At 40.3% G+C, this 20,587-nt stretch overlaps 1 protein-coding gene and 1 non-coding gene across 14 annotated transcripts in view; one reads left to right on the top strand and one right to left on the bottom strand.

Moving 5' to 3' along the window:
• Positions 1-20,587, bottom strand: part of ATP9B (ATPase phospholipid transporting 9B) — a 151,369-nt gene that overhangs the window by 121,865 nt on the left and 8,917 nt on the right. For 10 of the 13 annotated variants that reach the window (XR_014074995.1, XM_081563074.1, XM_081563070.1 and 7 more), the window contains exons 2-3: positions 13,795-13,968; positions 3,421-3,571 (exon numbers count right to left, since the gene is read on the bottom strand). Coding sequence is in view for 9 of the 13 variants with exons in the window: in XM_081563074.1 (XP_081419200.1) it covers positions 3,421-3,571; positions 13,795-13,968 (325 nt within the window). In the remaining 4 variants the exon portion in view is untranslated. Of the gene's footprint in view, positions 1-3,420; positions 3,572-13,164; positions 13,313-13,794; positions 13,969-20,587 lie in introns of all 13 variants that reach the window. The other 3 variants (XM_081563077.1, XM_081563075.1, XM_081563073.1) reach the window with 2 other exon arrangements.
• Positions 4,680-4,786, top strand: LOC145535007 (U6 spliceosomal RNA). Its single transcript, XR_014075174.1, has one exon. It is a non-coding gene; the product is annotated as a U6 spliceosomal RNA (small nuclear RNA).

Here is a 20,587-nt window from a genome sequence, read left to right on the forward strand (position 1 = left end):
GCTTTCCAATAACTAAATCACAAAAAAGAGCTAAGATTACCTCAAATTATATTTAAAATAAACTGAAAAAAAGACAAAACTTTCAACTATGTTAAACCTTTTGGCTTTCTGTTTCCTTGTATGCAGTCTTCCAGTTTTCCACATTCATCTTTCATAAGAATCTTTACATGCATATCACCCAAGATATATAGGAAAACCTTGCCAATGTTAGTAAGTCATAAACTCAGAAAATCTTTTGGGAAAGTGGTGCAACCTTATATTTATGAAGTGGTAAACACTCGTGACATGCCACATTTTCTGTATGTGAACATTAGGCAGCTTCACAAAGATCCAGTGAATAAACAAATCGTATATAGGTATGAATTCACACACATAAAAATACATTAATCTCTCGCATTTACTTCCCTCAAAGTATAAGAAATGAAAACATATAAAACTATGTAAATTATACACCAATTTTTATGAAGAAAACTACCTGTATGTTCTTTATAGTCTCTTGGTAGTTGATCTTAAACAATATTTTCAAATATAAACTAAATTAAAGTCATCATTCAATAACATCTTTTAGGAATGCAAATCCTGTATTTTCATTTTTATTTCTTAATTCAAGTAGAATAATCCTTAAGAAAATCCAAGATCTAGTATATTAACAGACTTCTAGTCACAAATGCCTCACTTACTAGATTTAAATTGAAAATCAAAATGGAACAAAACTCATGTTTATAGATGAGAATACCTTAAATAGCATACTACAACTATAATGAAACTTACAAACTTGCAAATTTTAAATCAAAATCTCCTTGATGCCATTTTTAAATACAACTTGAAAGGCATGGAAATTTTACCAAGGGCAGAGCAATGGGTTAAGTACTTATTGTTGACTTAAAGAGGCTGGAATCACAGTTTTTATACAATGAAGCTGTATACATCGTCACACAGTTATGTGTGTGACTGAAAAATCAGTTACATTGATAACACATTTATATTTATAATCACATTCAATTGCTGTCTAAAATGTTTTGAATCATTTCATAAATTAATCTCAGCAGGAAAGAAAGCTCTTTTTCCTCAGTGATTTCTTTAAAATCTCAGTTAGTATAAATTATATCTATTAGCAATTCAGAAATTGCCATTCATGCTAAAAATGGCATAGAATTCCTACTGTGCAATTACCAAATGTTTCTAAAATACTACATTTTAGATGAAAAGACTAATTTAAGAGATAATCTAAGGAAAAAGTCATTCCCACGGTAACAGTGCTACAGACACATCAACAGGTCTCTTCAGGACAGCCATCCTAAAGGCTCAGTGAACTCATTCAGATCAAAACTAAGCTGTACTGCCCACCTTGCACACTGCAATCAAGACTACTGTCTGCTGAGTGAACTCAGAGGGCATCAGGAAAACGTACAGTATTTAGCCAATCGGGGAGTATTTAATAATTTAAACCCAAGGAGAAAACAGCAGCTTCATTCAATAAAGATGAGAATATTTATCTGCCTGGAAGACAGTTTATATTTTATTGTCCTGACAAAAAAGCAGTCTTTTAATTATTGAGGCATTACTTTTGCATGTTTTAATAAAGGTGCATATTAGACATCAAGCATCTGACAACTACTGGATGGATGGGGGCAGATGGTGATGCTAATCAATGCCCAATATAAAGTCAGCACGGTTATTTAAATAAAAACATGAAAGCTAAAGCAGCCCTCATTTCACGTAATTGAGTATTTTTTGCAAAATAGCATAAGAGCTAATATTTAAAATGTGTCAAAAACTTTGATAATGGAAAAATAATCAGCACCAGCTTTCTTTTGCCTTTAGAAAGATAAATAAATCTATTAAAATAGGGAATGAGGCAAAAATAAATCAACTATTCTAAATACATACAATCTCAGCTTTATAATTTAAGACAAAAATATCATAGGCAACAATAAAAAGTAATAAATACTTAAATTTCAGAATTTAAATTTAGCATAGTACCTAAAGGTAACTACTGATATAATAATAAAACAAGGCCTGAAATGTATAATGTGAAGTAGAAAATAAATCTAAAAGCGCTTATAAATGTTTTGTTACTCAGTCATGTTTGTGTAAAAAGTTATTTTACTTTGACTGTGACAGCCTTCAGTTCAGTTCAGTCACTAAGCTGTGTCCAACTCTTTGCGACCCCATGGACTGCAGCACGCAAGGCTTCCCTGTCCATCACCAACTCCCGGAGTTTATTCAAACTCATATCCATCGAGTTGGTGATGCCATCTCAGCCTCTGTCGTCCCCTTCTCCTCCTGCCCTCAATCTTCCCCAGCATCAGGGTCTTTTCAAATGAGTCAGCTCTTCACACCAGGTGGCCAAAGTATTGGAGTTTCAGCTTCAACATCAGTCCATCCAATGAACACCCAGGACTGATCTCCTTTAGCATGGACTGGTTGGATCTCCCTGCAGTCCGAGGGACTCTCAAGAGTCTTCTCCAACACCACAGTTCAAAAGCATCAATTCTTCAGCACTCAGCTTTCTTTATAGTCCAACTCTCACATTCCATGGTTGGAGGAGCCTGATGGGCTGCAGTCCATGGGGTCACAAAGAGTCAGACACAACTGAGCGACTTCACTTTCACTTTTCACTTTCATGCAGTGGAGAAGGAAATGGCAACCCACTCCAGTATTCTTGCCTGGAGAATCTCAGGGGACGGGGGAGCCTGGTGGGCTGCAGTCTATGGGGTCGCACAAAGTAGGACACGACTGACGTGACTTAGCAGCACATCCATACATGACTACTGGAAAAACCATAGCCTTGACTAGATGGACCTTTGTTGACAAAGTAATGTCTCTGCTTTTTAATATGGAGAATGTTGGATCCCACTAAAAAGATACCCTACGTCCAAGGGCAAAGGAGAAGCCCTAGCAAGACGGTAGGAGTGGTGAAATCGCATTTAGAATCAAACCCCTTACCTGCCAGAGACGCTCAGAGGGCTCAACAAACCTAGTGTGCAACAGGACCCAGAGACCCCACAGAGACTGAGCCAGAAATGCACCTGAGTGACAGCCTTAGCAGGCTTTAAACATTATACATGCTCAACATTTCCCTCCAAACAAATTCCCAGTCAAAATTTATGACTTATTTTCTGGTAATTTTATCTAGATTTGATTATTTCTACAATGATATAAATGTGATATTTACCTGGAACTGAAGGCAATAATCAGACTATAAATTTTCTTGAGTTGAACTTTACTATGTGGCTATTTAAAACATATGAAAACAAAAAAAGAAGGAAAGTATATGAATTATTTCACAATTATTTGAAACACTCGTGGTTCAAAGGTCTCTGATTTGGATGTGACAGAATTAACGAGAGAAAAAAAATGAGAACAAAGTCAGTAATCTCAATATCCAGTGCATTGTCAAGAATTTAACAATCTTACCCCAGGTATAAAGGTAAATATATTATATTTCTGGTTTTTTATAGAATTTCTGGGATGTTTTTCTTCACACTTTTCCGGACATCCAAGCCACACCATACGAGCTTTCAATTCTCTCTTTCTTTGACAAATATTTATCAGCCAATCACAGCAACTGCATGAAACAAAAGATACGCATTGTGTATGTTTTTCTAAATGTTTTACAATTAATTCTAAATATCTAGAGCCAATATTGTTTCTGTATTTACCAGACACCAATGGCTGATCTACTGTTAAGTAGTAGGGGCTCTCTTAAAATGGGTCAGCTACACTAATTTAAATTTGACATAAAAATACCGAAAGAGCTTACCCAAGTGTGTGATGACTCCTGGAGCCTCAGGGAGATTACCTTCCCTGTTTAGACCCTCTCATGGGCAAAATAAAACATTAACATTCTGAAGCAGTCAAGGCTACATATACTGAGAAAAGAGTCACCATATGTTATTGGTAATTCTCAATACACCACTCGGTGATTCTGATAAAGGCTCTTAGACATCAATTAATTAAAATGTGACCATCCTTGTCTTTTCTTAGGTAGTCACTTTTTTCCTCCTTTAAAAGATGACTTTTCTAGTAGCATTAATATAAAATTAAGACTTATGACTCAATGCAATATTCTGAAAGAATAGCAACGTTTAATGGACTATTCAAACGGTAGCAAAAGCTTGACTGTATTTTCATATAGTTACCTTCACCTATGAGGTACAGATTTTAATGCTAAATCTATCCTTGTTGCTCCAACAGTGCCAGGGCTCCAGGGGTACAAACTCGTCCCCTTCCTGGGACGTCCCCTTCCTCTACTCAACCATTATATTTGAGTAGAGCGTATAAAGTTTCTAGTGGGAGAACTTTTATTAAAATACTTCAGAAAATGATGAAAAGGTATCAAATTCATCTTTATTAAGCATAAAATAATCATGAATTTAAACTTCAGTATTGACAATTCAGTTTAATTAAAATTTCCAAAATGTAGAGAAAGACTTGCAATGGTTTATTTAGGGAAGGGAAGTTGAAGCCAAGGTTAGAACAATAGAACCACCAACCAGGAGGAGGAGGCAGACATGCCTAACCTCTCTCTGTGACAGCGTTACTGTGACAGTGCCGGTCTTAGAAGGCATGACAATGAAATGAGGGTGACACAACTGGACTTCTTATGTCCAATTCACGGCATGTCTTCCCTCTATTCCAATCATTCTGAGGTTATCTTTAAACATCACTTTATAGTGCTCGCTTCAGCAGCACACATGCTAAAACTGGAACGATGTAGAAAAGATTAGCATGGCACCTGAGCAAGGATAACATGCAGATTCATGAAGTGCACCACATTGAAAAAAGAAAAAAAAAAAAGAAATCACTAACAAACATAGAACACTTAGATGTGCTGTATGAGGGAATACACTAGGTGTTTAAATTGCAATTTTATTCCTCCTGAATATCCAGCAGGTTCCTGGCTGTGCTCAGAAAACCTTAGGTCTGGAAGGAGACACAGAGCTCAGTGCTTCCCTGAGGGAGGCAGGCCTTGTGCCAGGAGCTCAGTGTGGACCTTGTGATGTCACAGGTGACTTTATAGAGGTTCCCTAACCCATACTTTTTCACTATTTGTAGCAGAGTGTCATGAATAATTCAGTTACATGTTGGAAGGCTAGGAACCTTAGTTTTTTTTCTATACAGAGTTACAGAGAAAAAATAAACTATTGAATATGTGTTTTTAGCCTCCTGTTTTTAGCTCTCCAACCTTATAGTTCAGTTCAGTCACTTAGTCATGTCCGACTCTTCGTGACCCCGTGGACTGCAGCATTTCAGGCTTCCCTGTCCATCACCAACTCCCGGAGCTAGCTCAAACTCATGTCCATCGAGTCAATAATGCCATCCAACCATCTTATCCAACCCTACAACACTGTCACAAAAACTAACTGCCTAATAAAGCATCCCTTCTCCACATGTGGCTATTTTAGTGAGAATTACTTACTATTAAGTAAAATAAAAGGTCCAGTTCCTCAGTCACACCATCCACATTTCAAGGACTCCACAGCCACCTGTCCAGTGACTAGCATATTGACCACCAAAGATCAAGCATATTCCCAGCAACCCAGGGAAGCTGTGGAGCAGGGCTGGTGGACACAGAACATGCTGCGGGCAGCACGGCAGATGGGACAGTGGTCCTTGGGGGGTGTACACTCCTTCAGCACCTCAGGTACAGGAGAAACCCTCCAGGAATGCATTCAGATGTGAATTTTTCTTCTGAAACATGTAATTATCTAATCTAATGGCTTAATGTGCAAAAAGTCAGACAAGTCTTAAGATGAACAAAGGACAGCCAAGCTCAGTGTTTGAAAAACTAAATATAAAACTGAAAAAATGTGGATTTTCCAGAGTTCATGCTGGTATCAACATGGTCTACCGGCAAAACGCTCTATAAATGTAAAACCACTGTCTTCGTCACATGACACTGTAAACATCTACTAGAATAAAAACCTCAGTATCGACACCACTGTCAGCAGCAGAGGAAATTAACATCCCAGTAACTTCTGAACTGTCATACTCTATAAACTCTAAATTAAATACCAAAGGCTAAAAACACATATTCAACAGTTTATTTTTTCTCAATAACCCTGTATAGAAAAACCTAAGGTTCCTAGACTTCCAAAATGTAAATAAATTATTCATAACACTCTGCTACTAATAGTGAAAAAGTAATGGTTAGGGAGCCACTATGAAGTCTGAGAGATGTCAAACAGGAGATGGCAAGAGTGAACATCGACATTTCAAGAATCAGTGAACTAAAATGGACTGGAATGGGCGAATTTAACATTATATCTACTATTGTGGGCAAGAATCCCTTAGAAGAAATGGAGTAGCCATCATAGTCAACAAGAGTCCAAAATGCAGTACTTGGATGCTATCTCAAAAGCGACAGAGTGATCTTTGTTCATTCCCAATGCAAACCATTCAATATCACGGTAATCCAAGTCTATGCCCCAAACAGTAATGCTGAAGAAGCTGAAGCTGAACGGTTCTATGAAGACCTACAAGACCTTCTAGAACTAACACCCCCAAGAGATGTCCTTTTCATTACAGGAGCCTGGAATGCAAAAGTAGGAAGTCAAGAAACACCTGGAGTAGCAGGCAAATTTGGCCTTGGAGTACAAAATGAAGCAGGGCAAAGGCTAATAGAGTTTTACCAAGAGAACGCACCGGTCATAGCAAACACCCTCTTCCAACAACACAAGAGAAGACTCTACACATGGACATCACCAGATGGTCAACACCGAAATCAGATTGATTATATTCTTTGCAGCCAAAGATGGAGAAGCTCTATACAGTCAGCAAAAACAAGACCAGGAGCTGACTGGGGCTCAGATCATGAACCTCTTATAGCCAAATTCAGACTTAAATTGAAGAAAGTAGGGAAAACCACTAAATCATTCAGGTATGCCCTAAATCAAATCCCTTATGATTATACAGTGGAAGTGAGAAATAGATTCAAGGAATTAGATCTGATAGAGTGCCTGATGAACTATGGACAGAGGTTCGTGACACTGTACAGGAGACAGGGATCAAGACCATCCCCAAGAAAAGAAATGCAAAAAAGCGAAAGGGCTGTCTAAGGAGGCCTGACAAACAGCTGTGAAAAGAAGAGAAGCGAAAAGCAAAGGAGAAAAGGAAAGATATACCCATTTGAATGCAGAGTTCCAAAGAATAGCAAGGAGAGATAAGAAAGCCTTCCTTAGCAATCAATGAAAAGAAATAGAGGAAAACAATATGAGAAAGACTAGAGATCTCCTCAAGAAAAACAGAGATACCAAGGGAACATTTCATGCAAAGATGGGCTCAATAAAGGACAGAAATGGTAGGGACCTAACAGAAGCAGAAGATAGTAAGAAGAGGTAGCAAGAATACACACTATACAAAAAAGGTAGCACTATACAAAAAAGATGTTCACGACCCAGACAATCACGATGGTGTGATCACTCACCTTGAACCAGACATCCTAGAATGTGAAGTCAAGTGGGCCTTAGAAAGCATCACTACGAACAAAGCTAGTGGAGGTGATGGAATTCCAGTGGAGCTATTTCAAATCCTAAAAGATGATGCTGTAAAAGTGTTGCACTTAATATGCCAGCAAATATGGAAAACTCAGCAGTGGCCACAGGACTGGAAAAGGTCAGTTTTCATTCCAATCCCAAAGAATGCTCAAACTACTGCACAATCGCAGTCATCTCACATGTCAGCAAAGCAATGCTCAAAATTCTCCAAGCCAGACTTCAACAGTATGTGAACCGTGAATTTCCAGATGTTCAAGTTGGTTTTAGAAAAGGCAGAGGAACTGAGATCAAACTGCCAACATCCGCTGGATCATCGAAAAAGCAAGAGTTTCAGAAAAACATCTATTCCTGCTTTATTAACTACACCAAAGCCTTTGACTGTGTGGGTCACCACAGACTGTGGAAAATTCTTAAAAGAGGTGGGAATACTAGACCACCTGACCTGTCTCTTGAGAAACCTGTATGCAGGTCAGGAAGCAACAGTTAGAACTGGACATGGAACAACAGACTGGTTCCAAATAGGGAAAGGAGTACGTCAAGGCTGTATATTGTCATCCTGCTTATTTAACTTATATGCAGAGTACAACATGAGAAACGTTGGGCTGGATGAAGCACAAGCTGGAATTAAGATTGCCAGGAGAAGTATCAATAACCTCAGATATGCAGATGACACTGCTCTTATGGCAGAAATCGAAGAAGAACTAAAGAGCCTCTTGAAAGTGAAAGAGAAGAGTGAAAAAGTTGGCTTAAAGCTCAACATTCAGAAAACTAAGATCATGGCATCTGGACCCTTCACTTCATGACAAACAGATGGGGAAACATTGGAAACAGTGAGAGACTTTATTTTTTTGGGCTCCAAAATCACTGCAGATGGTGACTGAAGCTCTGAAATTAAAAGAGGCCTACTCCTTGGAAGAAAAGTTATGACCAACCTAGACAGCATATTAAAAAGCAGAGACATTACTTTGCCAGCAAAGGTCCGTCTAGTCAAGGCTATGGTTTTTCCAGTAGTCATGTATGGATGTGAGAGTTGGACTATAAAGAAAGCTGAGCGCCAAAGAATTGATGCTTTTGAACTGTGGTGTTGGAGAAGACTCTTGAAAGTCCCTTGGACTGCAAGGAGATCCAACCAGTCCATCCTAGTGGAAATCAGTCCTGAATATTCATTGGAAGGACTGATGTTGAAGCTGAAACTCCAATATTTTGGCCACTTGATGCGAACAACTGACTCATTTGAAAAGACCCTGATGCTGGGAAAGATTGAAGGTGGGAGAAGGGGGTGACAGAGGGTGAAATGGTTGGATGGCATCACTGACTCAATGGACACGAGTTTGAGTAAACTCCGGGAGTTGGTGATGGACAGGGAGGCCTGGTGTGCTGCAGCCCATGGGGTCACAAAGAGTCAGACATGACTGAGTGACTGAACTGAACTGATGAAGTCCAGTGGTGTCACAAGATTAAATAAGCGCACAAAAGCCTGGGGCGCTACCAGAACTGCCACTGGATTATGGAGACAGAAGACAGAGAGAGAACAGGTGCTACCAAGTAAAGAAGATATTTGTTATCAAAAAGTACATGTAAGTCTTATGGAGTTGTAAAGCTAAGGCAGAAAGTAAACATGAGCAATTTTGAAGGCAAAGAAACAAGAATAAAATACACTGGTAAGTACTGGTGAGTGAGAAGGAGCAGCAGAGTTGCCCCTGAACAAGCCAGGAGCCTGCACCCAGAACAAGGGCAGGGGCACAAAAGGCTGCCTCAATGACTCATCACTCTGAAGAGACTCTCCCATTTATATGCAAATTGAAACTAAATTCAGTAATGCACAAAGTATCCTTTTTACTTAAAAACATTTTAGGGTTAGTAACTTTTCACAGATGCCTCTACAATCAAAGTAGTACTCCAATATTAAATAAAGCATCTACATACCAAGATCCTGTCTTCTAAAATTTTAAGTGACCGTAATTAGGTAACTTCACAAATTTAGAGCTTCCTGAATAAATAAATAAATATTCCACCCATCAGGTACCTTTGGTCACCAAGCCAGAAGCAACCCGGCACTCGTGTCCTCTGGAAAGATCTGCATTTTCCCACGCTTCTGCACTCCAAATGTGCTGCAGGTTAACTGAGAGGGTAGAGGCCGTTGAGATCCAGGAATAATCCTAGCATTTGATACCGGCCCCTTCATATGGAAACGCCACTCAGGGGCTCCACTTTCATGGGACAAAGTGATTTTCGATAGGGAGTGAAATGTAAATCTCCTGAGAAAGGCATTACTGCTCCACTTCCACCCCCAGAACTACATATCTGAGTGCATCACAGTAACTCACGTGGAGGACACTCAAAGGTTTAGAAGACAGATCACAGAAAAATTTTTTTCAGAATCAAATTTGTCAGAGTCGGAATTTTTGCCAAATAATAAAAATGAGAAGGAAGATCTTAAGCCATGAAGAAATTAAAGCCTACTCAATCCCTGAAGAAGAACTATTTTAAAGTAAGCCTTACTACTCACAGAATCTACAAGTAAAAATACACAGAAATATCTAGAGCTCACTAACATTATTTGCTACCTTTACTACAATATTCACTAACATTTTCTTCTGCAATTAAACTAATTTTACACAACTTCTACTTTTTGATCCATCACCTAATAATTTTAGTAACACAATTTTATAATGTCTTGTCATTGTGTTAGTCACTCAGTTGTGTCCAACTCTGCAACCCATGGACGGTAGCCTGTTAGGCTCCTCTATCCATGTAATTCTCCAGGCAAGAACACTGGAGTGGGTAGCCACTTCCTTCTCCAGGGGATTTTCCAAGCCAGGGATCAAACCCAGGTCTTCTGCACTGCAGGAGTATTCTTTACCATCTGAGCCACCAGGGAAGCCCCAAGCATACGAGTTATAATCCCTGGTATTTAGTAAATAAAAAGGTTAACAAACATTCATAACTGGAAATCTGTAAGAAATAAGGAAAACAAGACCAATGTAAGTTGCTAACTGTATACTTTGTCCTGTAAGGTAGTTTTAATTTCTGCAATGATTTCCTGGTGCAGCAGGTATCTACTGAACATGCAGTGTGGCCACGTCTCAGGTCACTGTGGTCCACGTGAAAAGAGACACTCGTGAGCAAAGCCGCCATGACGATCATGCCTACTCGATCACCGTTTGCTAAGACAGAAGACTTTACACAAATGTCGAGTGTACGTTACTCAGCTGTTTTAATTTCCCCAAAACATGGGTGTTTTTGCTTCTAATATCTATATTTTCAAATATATCTTCAGTAAGAAAAGGAATACTACAAATGAAATCCAAAATTTGGCTATGTTCCATTTGGTAAAAACAAAACCCTGTAAGAAACCAAAAATAACTCAACAGTGTATTCAGTGTTGTTAATGCTCACAATCCCTGGCAAATATCTGACCGGGACGGGTAAGTCACCACTTCTACAGCACAGGCCACCTTCGTGGAGCTCACACTGCAGACACGAGACCACACTATGTCCTCACAGCTTTCTGTCCGTCCGTGCCCGCCCCCACGTCCTCAGTCTTCAGAAACACTGTCACCCAGAGATCCTCCACGCACAACAGACGCTCATCTCCACTTCAGGATTCCTCTGGGAAGTGTTCTCTACTGGAAGATGGCAAATCAGGATCTACTGCTCTGAGAGCACAAGGCCCTGTCCTGGCACTTCTCCCAGTCCATGGAGCAAAGAGGGAGGAAAAGCTTTGGCTCGTCAAGCCAGACTTTTCTTCAACCCCTAGCTTTCCCCTTAACTCTCATGACAGGCACTCTTCTAGTTCTTGGCTTCAACCATGGTGAGAACGCGCACCTCAGACAGAACCATGGGGTCGAGTCCAACCCCTTTCTCCACCCCACATTAATGAAGAACACAGGCCACACCATCAAACGGTGCCACCCAAACCCATCCACTGCAGCTGTCTCCTCAATCGACAACATTGGCCACCGTTCCCACCGTGACCACCCTCACGCTTCAGAGCTGCTGTTGTAACGGCCAAGCCTCTCCCTGATGGACAAATAGTAATAAAATTATGCTAGGTTTGATACAAATGCATGATTATTGATCTTCCTTTGTTGATTACAGATGATCTCTATCAAAGCATGACCAATTTTCCTTTTTAGTCCTCATCTATATCCCAGACACCTTCTCACTTAAATGAACTAATGGTCCCAATTACGGATAAAAGTCATCTTCTCCAACACTATTTCACTGTTCCTCCCCATTTTTTCTGCTGCCTAAAAAAAAGGAGTATAAGCCTTCCTTTCCAAAACTGTCCTTTTCCCCAAGGTACCCCCTTCTTTCCCCGTCACAGACCTATGCCACATGCCTACTGATGCTTTTAGGAAAGTCATCGTTGCAGGTGGCTTCCACTATCAGAACAGTAACAACAATGCTCAACCTCTATCTCCAGACCCTGCTTATGGGTCTGACACACCTGTCTTAGACCAATCCAGTTCAAAACAGATTTATAAAAGGTACCACAGGTACCACCTCACACTGGTGAGAAGGGCCATCATTAAAAAGTATACAAATAATAAATGCTGGAGGGGGTGTGGAGAAAAAGGAACCTACACTGCTGGTAGGAACGTAAATCGGTACATCCACTAGGGAGAACAGTATACTGAAAGTCGTTCAGTCGTGTCTGACTCTATGACCCCATGGACTGTGGCCCACCAGGTTCCTCTGTCCAAGGAATTCTCCAGGCAAAAGTACTGGAGTGGACTGCCATTCCCTTCTCCAGGGGATCTTTCCAACCCAGGGATCATGCCCAGGTATCCTGCACTGCGGGCAGATACTTCACTGTCTGAGCCACCAGAGATGCTCAGGGAGAACAGTATGGAGGTTCCTTAAAAGCTATCGTCACCATATGATCCAGCAGTCTCACTCCTGGGTGTATATCTGGAGAAAACTCTAATTCGAAAAGATACACATACACCAGTGTTCACTGCAGCACCGTTTACAACAGCAAAGACATGGAAGCAACCAAAGTGTCCACCGGCAGAGGAATGGACAAAGATGTGGGACAGATATGCAATGGAATATTACTCAGCCATAAAAGAGAATGAAATAATACCATCTGTAGCAACATGAATGGATCTAGAGATTATCATACTAAGTGAAGTCAGTCAAAGACAAATATCATGTGATAGTGCTTATATGCAAAAGCTAAACAATGATGCAAATGAACTTCCTTACAAAAAACATAATCACAGATATAGAAAACAAACTTAAGGTTACCAAAGAGGATAGCAGGAGGTGGCGAGAAAGGGGATAAATTAGGAGTTTGGGATAAACGTATACATACTACTATATATAAAACAGATGAACAACAAGGATACAACACGGGGAACTATATTCAATACCTTATAGTAACTTATAATAGAAAAAAATCTGAAAGATATACATGTTTACCTGAAAAAACAAAAATACTAACAAGGAAGTATACAGGAAGATGTGTGTAGCTATATGCAAATACTAGGCTATTTTATGTAAGAGACTTGAGCATCCATTGATTGGGTAACTGCAGGGGTCCTAGAGAACTTCCCTGGTGGCTCAGATGGTAAAGAATCCTCTTGCAACACAGGAGACCTGGGTTTGATCCCTGGGTAAGGAAGATCCCCTGGAGAAGGGAATGGCTACCCACTTCAGTATTCTTTCCTGGAGAAATCCATGAACAGAGGAGCCTGGTGGGCTACAGACCAGGGTCGCAAAGAGTTGGACACCTATGAGTGACTATCACTCTCACTTTTAAGGGGTCCTAGAACCAATCCTCCACAGAGGCCAAGGGGTACCTATAGAATTATAGATGGAAAAGAAAGGAACACAGTTTATAAGTATCAATTTATAAATATCAACACAGTGACAAGAATCAATTCTACCATGTATTAATCACAAAGTCACGAATTGTCTCCATCTTTTAAACATTAAAGTGTTAGTCACTCAGTCATGTCCAACACTTCACGACCCCATGCACTGGGGCTCACCAGGCTCTTCTGTCCACGGAATTCTTCAGGTTAAGAATACTGGAGTGGGTTGCCATTTCCTTCTCCAGGGTTTAAACATTAAATCATCTGACAAGAAAAGTGAATTTGGCTTTCTGTCTCTTTTGGATTAGCACTGTTTAGTTCTGACTAAGGTTATTTACACTCTCCACGATCTCATTTAGAGAGTGGCTTCTTTAGTTTGACATGGAAACAAATGTGCTGAGAAGCTAAGCTTATAAATACAATGCAACCTCGCTGAGCAGGAGGTTAGGCAGAGGTGGGGGACAAACCTGGTGCAGAGGAACTTCCATCCCCCACAGACAAACCACTCCAGGCCTCTCTTTCTTCGCGTGATCCTAGCTCGTGGTAAAGTGTGGTAATCACTTTCTTCGTTCTCAAAGCCCTCTTCCGACATCATTAGTGGCATTTCATCCAAGTGGGCGGACTCATCCTCCAGCTGGTACCTGGAGAAAGGAAAGATCAGAGCACTGAGGTGGAGCAAGCTGTCTCCTGTCTATGGTAAGGGTTTCACTCAGGGTAAGAGCTGGCCCACTTCTACTAATCACACTTTTCTTTTCTCCTCATACTAAGCTAACTTTCTCATACTAAGCTACATGAACCAAGAACTTCCAGATGTACAAGCTGGATTTAGATAGAAAAGGCAGAGGAACCAGAGGTCAAATTGCCAACATCTGCTGGATCACAGAAAAAGCAAGGGAACTCCAAAAAAACATGTTACTTCTGCTTCAATGACTACACTGAAGCCTTTGACTGTGTGGACACAACAAAGTGGAAAAATTTTGAAAAGAGATGGGACTACCAGACCACCTTACCTGTCTCCTGAGAAACCTGTATGCAGAACAAGAAGCAACAGTGTTAGAACCAGACATGAAACAATGGACTGGTTCAAAACTGGGAAAGGAGTATGTCAAGGCTGTATACTGTCACCCTGCTTATTTAACTCATATGCCAACTCATCATGCAAAATGCCAGGCTGGATGACTCACAAGCTGGAATCAAGATTGCCGAGAGAAATATCAACATAACTTAGTGACTGAACAACAACAAAAATGGTTGTATTACCTATGCTTCTTTGTTGTGTCACCAAGTTATGTCTGACTCTTTGTGACCCCATGGGCTGCAGCACACCAGGCTTCCCTGCCCTTCACCATTTCCCAGAGCTTGCTCAAACTCATGTCCACCGAGTTGATGATGCCATCCAACCATCTCACCCTCTGCTGTTCCCTTCTCCTCCTGCCCTCAATCTTTTCCAGCATCAGGGTCTTTTCCAAAGAGTCAGCTCTTTGCATCAGGTGGCCAAAGTACCGGAGCTTCAATTTCAGCATCAGCCCTTCCAATGAATATTCAGGGTTGATTTCCTTCAGATAGACTGGTTGGATCTCCTTGCTGTCCAAGGACTCTCAAGAGTCTTCTCCAACACCATGGTTCAAAAGCATCAATTCTTTGGCACTCAGCCTTCTTTACAGTCCAACTCTCATGTCCATACATGACTACTGGAAAAACCATAGTTTTCAGTAGATGGACCCAGGTTGGCAAAGTGATGTCTCTGCTTTTTAATATGCTGTCTAGGTTTGTCACAGATTTTCTTCCAAGGAGTGTCTTTTAATTTTGTGGCTGCAGTCACCATCCGCAGTGATTTTGGAGCCCAAGAAAATAAAGTCTGTCACTGTTTCCCCATCTACTTGCCAGGAAGTGATGGGACCGGATGCCATGATCTTAGTTTTTCAATGCTGACTTTTAAGCCAGCTTTTTCACTCTCCTCTTTCACCCTCATCAAGAGGCTCTTTAGTTCCTCTTTGCTTTCTGCCATTAGAGTGGTATTATCAGCCTATGTGAGGTTGCTGATACTTCTCCCAGCAATCTTGATTCCAGCTTGCGATCATCCAGTCCAGCACTTCCCATGATGTACTCTGCATGTAAGTTAAATAAGCAGGGTAACAATATACAGCCTTGACGTACTCCTTTTCCAATTTTGAACCAGTACATTGTTCCATGGTTGGTTCTAACTGTTGCTTCTTGTCCTGCATACAGGTTCCTCAGGAAACAGGTAAGGTGGTCTGGTATTCCCTTCTCTTTAAGAATTTTTCCACTCTGTTGTGATCCACACAGTCAAAGGCTTCAGCATAGTCAATGAAACAGAAGTATAATAAAAAAACAAACAGACAAATTTCTATAGTTATTGCTGATAACACCCTGCTCCCTGGCAGCCAAGAAACCACTGGCAGATGGATATTCCCTCATCACTACGCACACCCCCAGCCTGCCAAGCTAATTCCTACAACGCGGTCTTGCCTGAACTTACCACGAGGCCCTTTCCCCTTGTCCTCCTGCTGGCTGCCAGAGTCTGCACCCTGACACAGAGGGTAAATTCATTCAAGAGACTGAATATGGGGAGTGGACTGCTCAATTAGACAGCCAGAATATTGGGGAAAGAAGCCCTGAAGGCCTCTTAGACAAGAAGCTCAGGGAAATGGATGGCTGATGTTTACTGAGTCCTTACTATGGCCAGGTACAACGTAGGTCTGTAATCTGCATGATCAAAGAAACAAGGAACTAGGGGGAATAAATGCAGCATATAACAGAAAAACGATGCTATATAGGCAGGTCTCTCAAATTGATAAAAAAACAAATGCCTTGAATGACAGATGAGCCAAGACAATTCACAAAGGAAGAAAAAACAACTAAGACAATCATGTTCCACCACATTAGGAGTTTCAACTCTTTCAACACACACTTGACCGCCCACTACGTGCCAGCACTGTCCCCGTAGGTACAGAAGCAAAGAGGCAACAAAACCCCTGCAATACACAGCTCAGGGACTCACAGGACACTCAACGGGAAAAGCACTAGGAAGACAATAAAGGAGTGGTAAGACTGGAAGTGACAGGAAGGATCTTCTTGGATCAACAAGGAAGCTGAGTCTCAACAAGTGACACTTGGATGAAAAGCAGCCACTCACACCAAGGTCTAGGAAGACAGAGAAGGGGCCACAGAGCCTGGAGGACTGCAGGGGGGAGAGCGCCAGTGCGGCTGGGGCGAGTGAGCCTCACGGCCTGGGAAACCGAAAGGAAGAGCTCAGTGTGACGAGGAAGGCAATGAAAGATTTTAAGCCTGGGAATAATTTTCATTTTCAAAAAGGACTCTTAAAAAACATGCAAATTAAAACAACTGACAAAAATTAATTCTTAACATCTGGCATGGCCAACAGTCTTGGATAACCAGGCACTCTTAATTGCTGTAAGAAAGTGAACAACTTTTTGAGAGAATAATTTGTGAAGATGCATCAAAAGCCTTGGTCTTTTTTTATTAATGTAATTTAACTTTAACCACAAGTTCTAATTATCTCATGAAAATTAAAAATATATGTAAGATATATCTACAAAGATGATGATCACCATGCTACACTGGTCACCCAAAAAGCATGGAAAAACCTTCATATCAACAATTAGAGTTGCTTAATCCATGACCTAAATCAAATCCCTTATGACTATACAGTGGAAGTGAGAAATAGATTTAAGAGACTAAGTCTGATAGACAGAGTGCCTGAAGAACTATGGACAGAGGTTCGTGACATTGTACAGGAGACGGGAATCAAGACCATCCCCAAGAAAAAGAAATGCAAAAAAGCAAAATGGCTGTCTAAGGAGGCCTTACAAACAGCTGTGAAAAGAAGAGAAGCGAAAAGCAAAGGAGAAAAGGAAAGATACACCCATTTGAATGCAGAGTTACAAAGAATAGCAAGGAGAGATAAGAAAGCCTTCCTCAGTGATCAGTGCAAAGAAATAGAGGAAAACAATAGAATGGGAAAGACTAGAGATCTCTTCAAGAAAATCAGAGATACCAAGGGAACATTTCATGCAAAGATGGTCTCAATAAAGGACAGAAATGGTATGGACCTAACAGAACCAGAAGATATTAAGAAGAGGTGGCAAGAATACACAAAAGAACTGTACAAAAAAGATCTTCACAACCCAGATAATCACGATTGTGTGATCACTCACCTAGAATCAGACATCCTGGAATGTGAAGTCAAGTGAGCCTTAAGAAGCATCACTACGAACAAAGTTAGTGGAGGTGATGGAATTCCAGTGGAGCTATTTCAAATCCTAAAAGATGCTGCTGTGAAAGTGCTGCATTTAATATGTCAGCAAATTTGGAAAACTCAGCAGTGGCCACAGGACTGGAAAAGGTCAGTTTTCATTCCAATCCCAAAGAAAGGCAATGCCAAAGAATGCTCAAACTACTGCACAATTGCAGTCATCTCACAAGCTAGAACAGTAATGCTCAAAATTGTCCAAGCCAAGCTTCAGCAATACGTGAACCGTGAACTTACAGATGTTCAAGCTGGTTTTAGAAAAGGCACAGGAACCATGATCAAACTGCCAACATCCGCTGGATCATCGAAAAAGCAAGAGAGTTTCAGAAAAACATCTATTTCTGCTTTATTGACTACGCCATAGCCTTTGACTGCGTGGATCACAATAAAGTGTGGAAAATTCCTAAGCAGATGGGAATACCAGACCACCTGACCTGCCTCTTGAGAAACCTGTATGCAGGTCAGGAAGCAACATTTAGAACTGGACATGGAACAACAGACTGGTTCCAAATAGGAAAAGGAGTACGTCAAGGCTGTATATTGTCATCCTGCTTATTTAACTTATATGCAGAGTACATCATGTGAAATGCTGGGCTGGAAGAAGCACAAGCTGGAATCAAGATAGCCGGGAGATATATCAATAACCTCAGATATGCAGATGACACCACCCTTATGGCAGAAAGTGAAGAAGAACTAAAGAGCCTCTTGATGAAAGTGAAAGAGAGTGAAAAAGTTGGCTTAAAGCTCAACATTCAGAAAACTAAGATCATGGCATCTGGTCCTATCACTTCATGGGAAATAGATGGGGAAACAGTGGCTGACTTTATTTTGGGGGGCTCTAAAATTACTGCAGATGGTGATTGCAGCCATTAAATTAAAAGACGCTTGCTCCTTGGAAGGAAAGTTATGACCAACCTAGATAGCATATTAAAAAGCAGAGACATTACTTTGTCCACAAAGGTCCGTTTAGTCAAGGCTATGGTTTTTCCAGTAGTCATGTATGGATATTGAGAGTTGGACTATCAAGAAAGCTGAGCGCTGAATAATTGATGCTTTTGAACTGTGGTGTTGGAGAAGACTCTTGAGAGTCCTTTGGACTGCAAGGAGATCCAACCCGTCCATCCTAAAGGAGATCAGTCCTGGATGTTCATTGGAAGGACTGATGTTGAAGCTGAAACTCCAATACTTTGGCTACCTGGTGCGAAGAGCTGACTCATTTGAAAAGACCCTGATGCTGGGACAGATTGAGGGCAGGAGAAGGGGATGACAGAGGATGAGATGGTTGGATGGCATCACCGATTCAACGGACATGGGTTTGGGTAGACTCTGGCAGTTGTTGATGGACATGGAGGCGTGGCGTGCTGCAGTTCATGGGGTCGCAAAGAGTCGGACACAACTGAGCGACTGAACTGAACTGAACTGAAATATGATGGAATACCATATCATTACTAAAACCAAGAAGGCAGAAGACCACCGCTTAAAGCAAATGTCCGGAGAAGCAGCAGTCACTACTGACACCCGTCTTGAACACTTCACTCCCCTAATCAAAGGGATACTTGTCTTCATCTCTCATCGAATCTACAAACAACTCCAATTACTCTCAATTCCACCATGGAACATCCTTACAGCAAGCCACGGATCACTTTAGATGGTTTAGGCAAAAATTACATAATCTGAAACAGAATTAATATTCTTCCTCTCAAAAATTCCTGTTTCTTACTTCTGTATAAGATCACTTCTTTTAAAAGTCAACCAGAAAATGGATATTTATACAAAATGCAATTAAAATTCAAATCACCACTTAAATATATAATATAGTATACAAAATGAGATTTTTAGTCTTTTTCATTAAGTTCTTTTAGTGATGGTGCTGCATTTTAGCAAAAGTCACAATCTTATCATGTTTACTTCTAGAAAAGCAGTATAATGAGTCTGAAAGATAATGAATATAAGCAACATCATGTTTAGTAACCTCAACTTCAGAAAGAGAGCCTTTGAACTGGCAAGCAATTTACTCCATTTCCAAAGCAATTTTCCTATTGTATTGAAAATTTTACCTAGTATTTAAAAACAATAAGATGATGAATAATGGATTTTTTTCAGAGACAAGATAAGCAGAGAATCTTAAGTGTCTTTGTTGCCTGGTGTCATACACACTTAATTGGTTTGTCACTCAAGAAAAATCAACGTTTCCAGCAATTAAGTATAATTCTGGAAACATATTTTTTTTAAATGAGTAAAAACAATGTGAACAAAGACGACAGAATGGATGATACCGAACCTAAGAGTATCACCATGCTAAGAACTAACGACAGCTCTCTTCACTGCTGCCAAAGGTTTAAAAAAACTAGGAACTTTCAACAAAACATTCAAGTACTGGAAGGCACATAATTTACATGTATCCAAGTAAAAGTAGGTCAGTACAATAACTATCTTAAACTCACATTTTTATCTTAAGTATCCAACAGCCTTATTGTTTCCATTTTGATGAGAAACATTTCTGAGAAGTCAACTGATATTAAAGGGAGAAGAATACTTAAAATATGTCTACTGCTTAAACCTTCTTTAAGAAAAATAAACAACCCTCTTTGCCTACATGTTAATAAAGCAGCAAAACAAGGCAACGAAATGCTATAAAAATGTATATTTTCTTCATCCAATACAGCTTCCAAGTTCAACTGTGTTGCAATGAGTCATTAATAAGCAGCAAAACTGTACGAACTAGTGAGAAATTAGAACTCTTTCCCTCCTACAGCAGCAGAGGAGATAAACAGAGGAATAGTTTAAAAATAAGAAAAAAATTAAAGGACCAGTGCCAGAGCAGCATGCCTTGACATCAGGAGCAAAAACAAGCAACAAGGATAAGAGTCAGGCTTTACTGACCTACTGATTCCTCTTACAGAATGTTCTATAAAAACTGAACACCAATTTCTTGAATAAGAAATTACACCAACACTATACACATA

Source organism: Giraffa tippelskirchi, chromosome 14 (genome assembly GCF_054371585.1).
Source record: "Giraffa tippelskirchi isolate mGirTip1 chromosome 14, T2T-mGirTip1v1.2.pri, whole genome shotgun sequence".
Classification (NCBI taxonomy): Eukaryota; Metazoa; Chordata; class Mammalia; order Artiodactyla; family Giraffidae; genus Giraffa; species Giraffa tippelskirchi.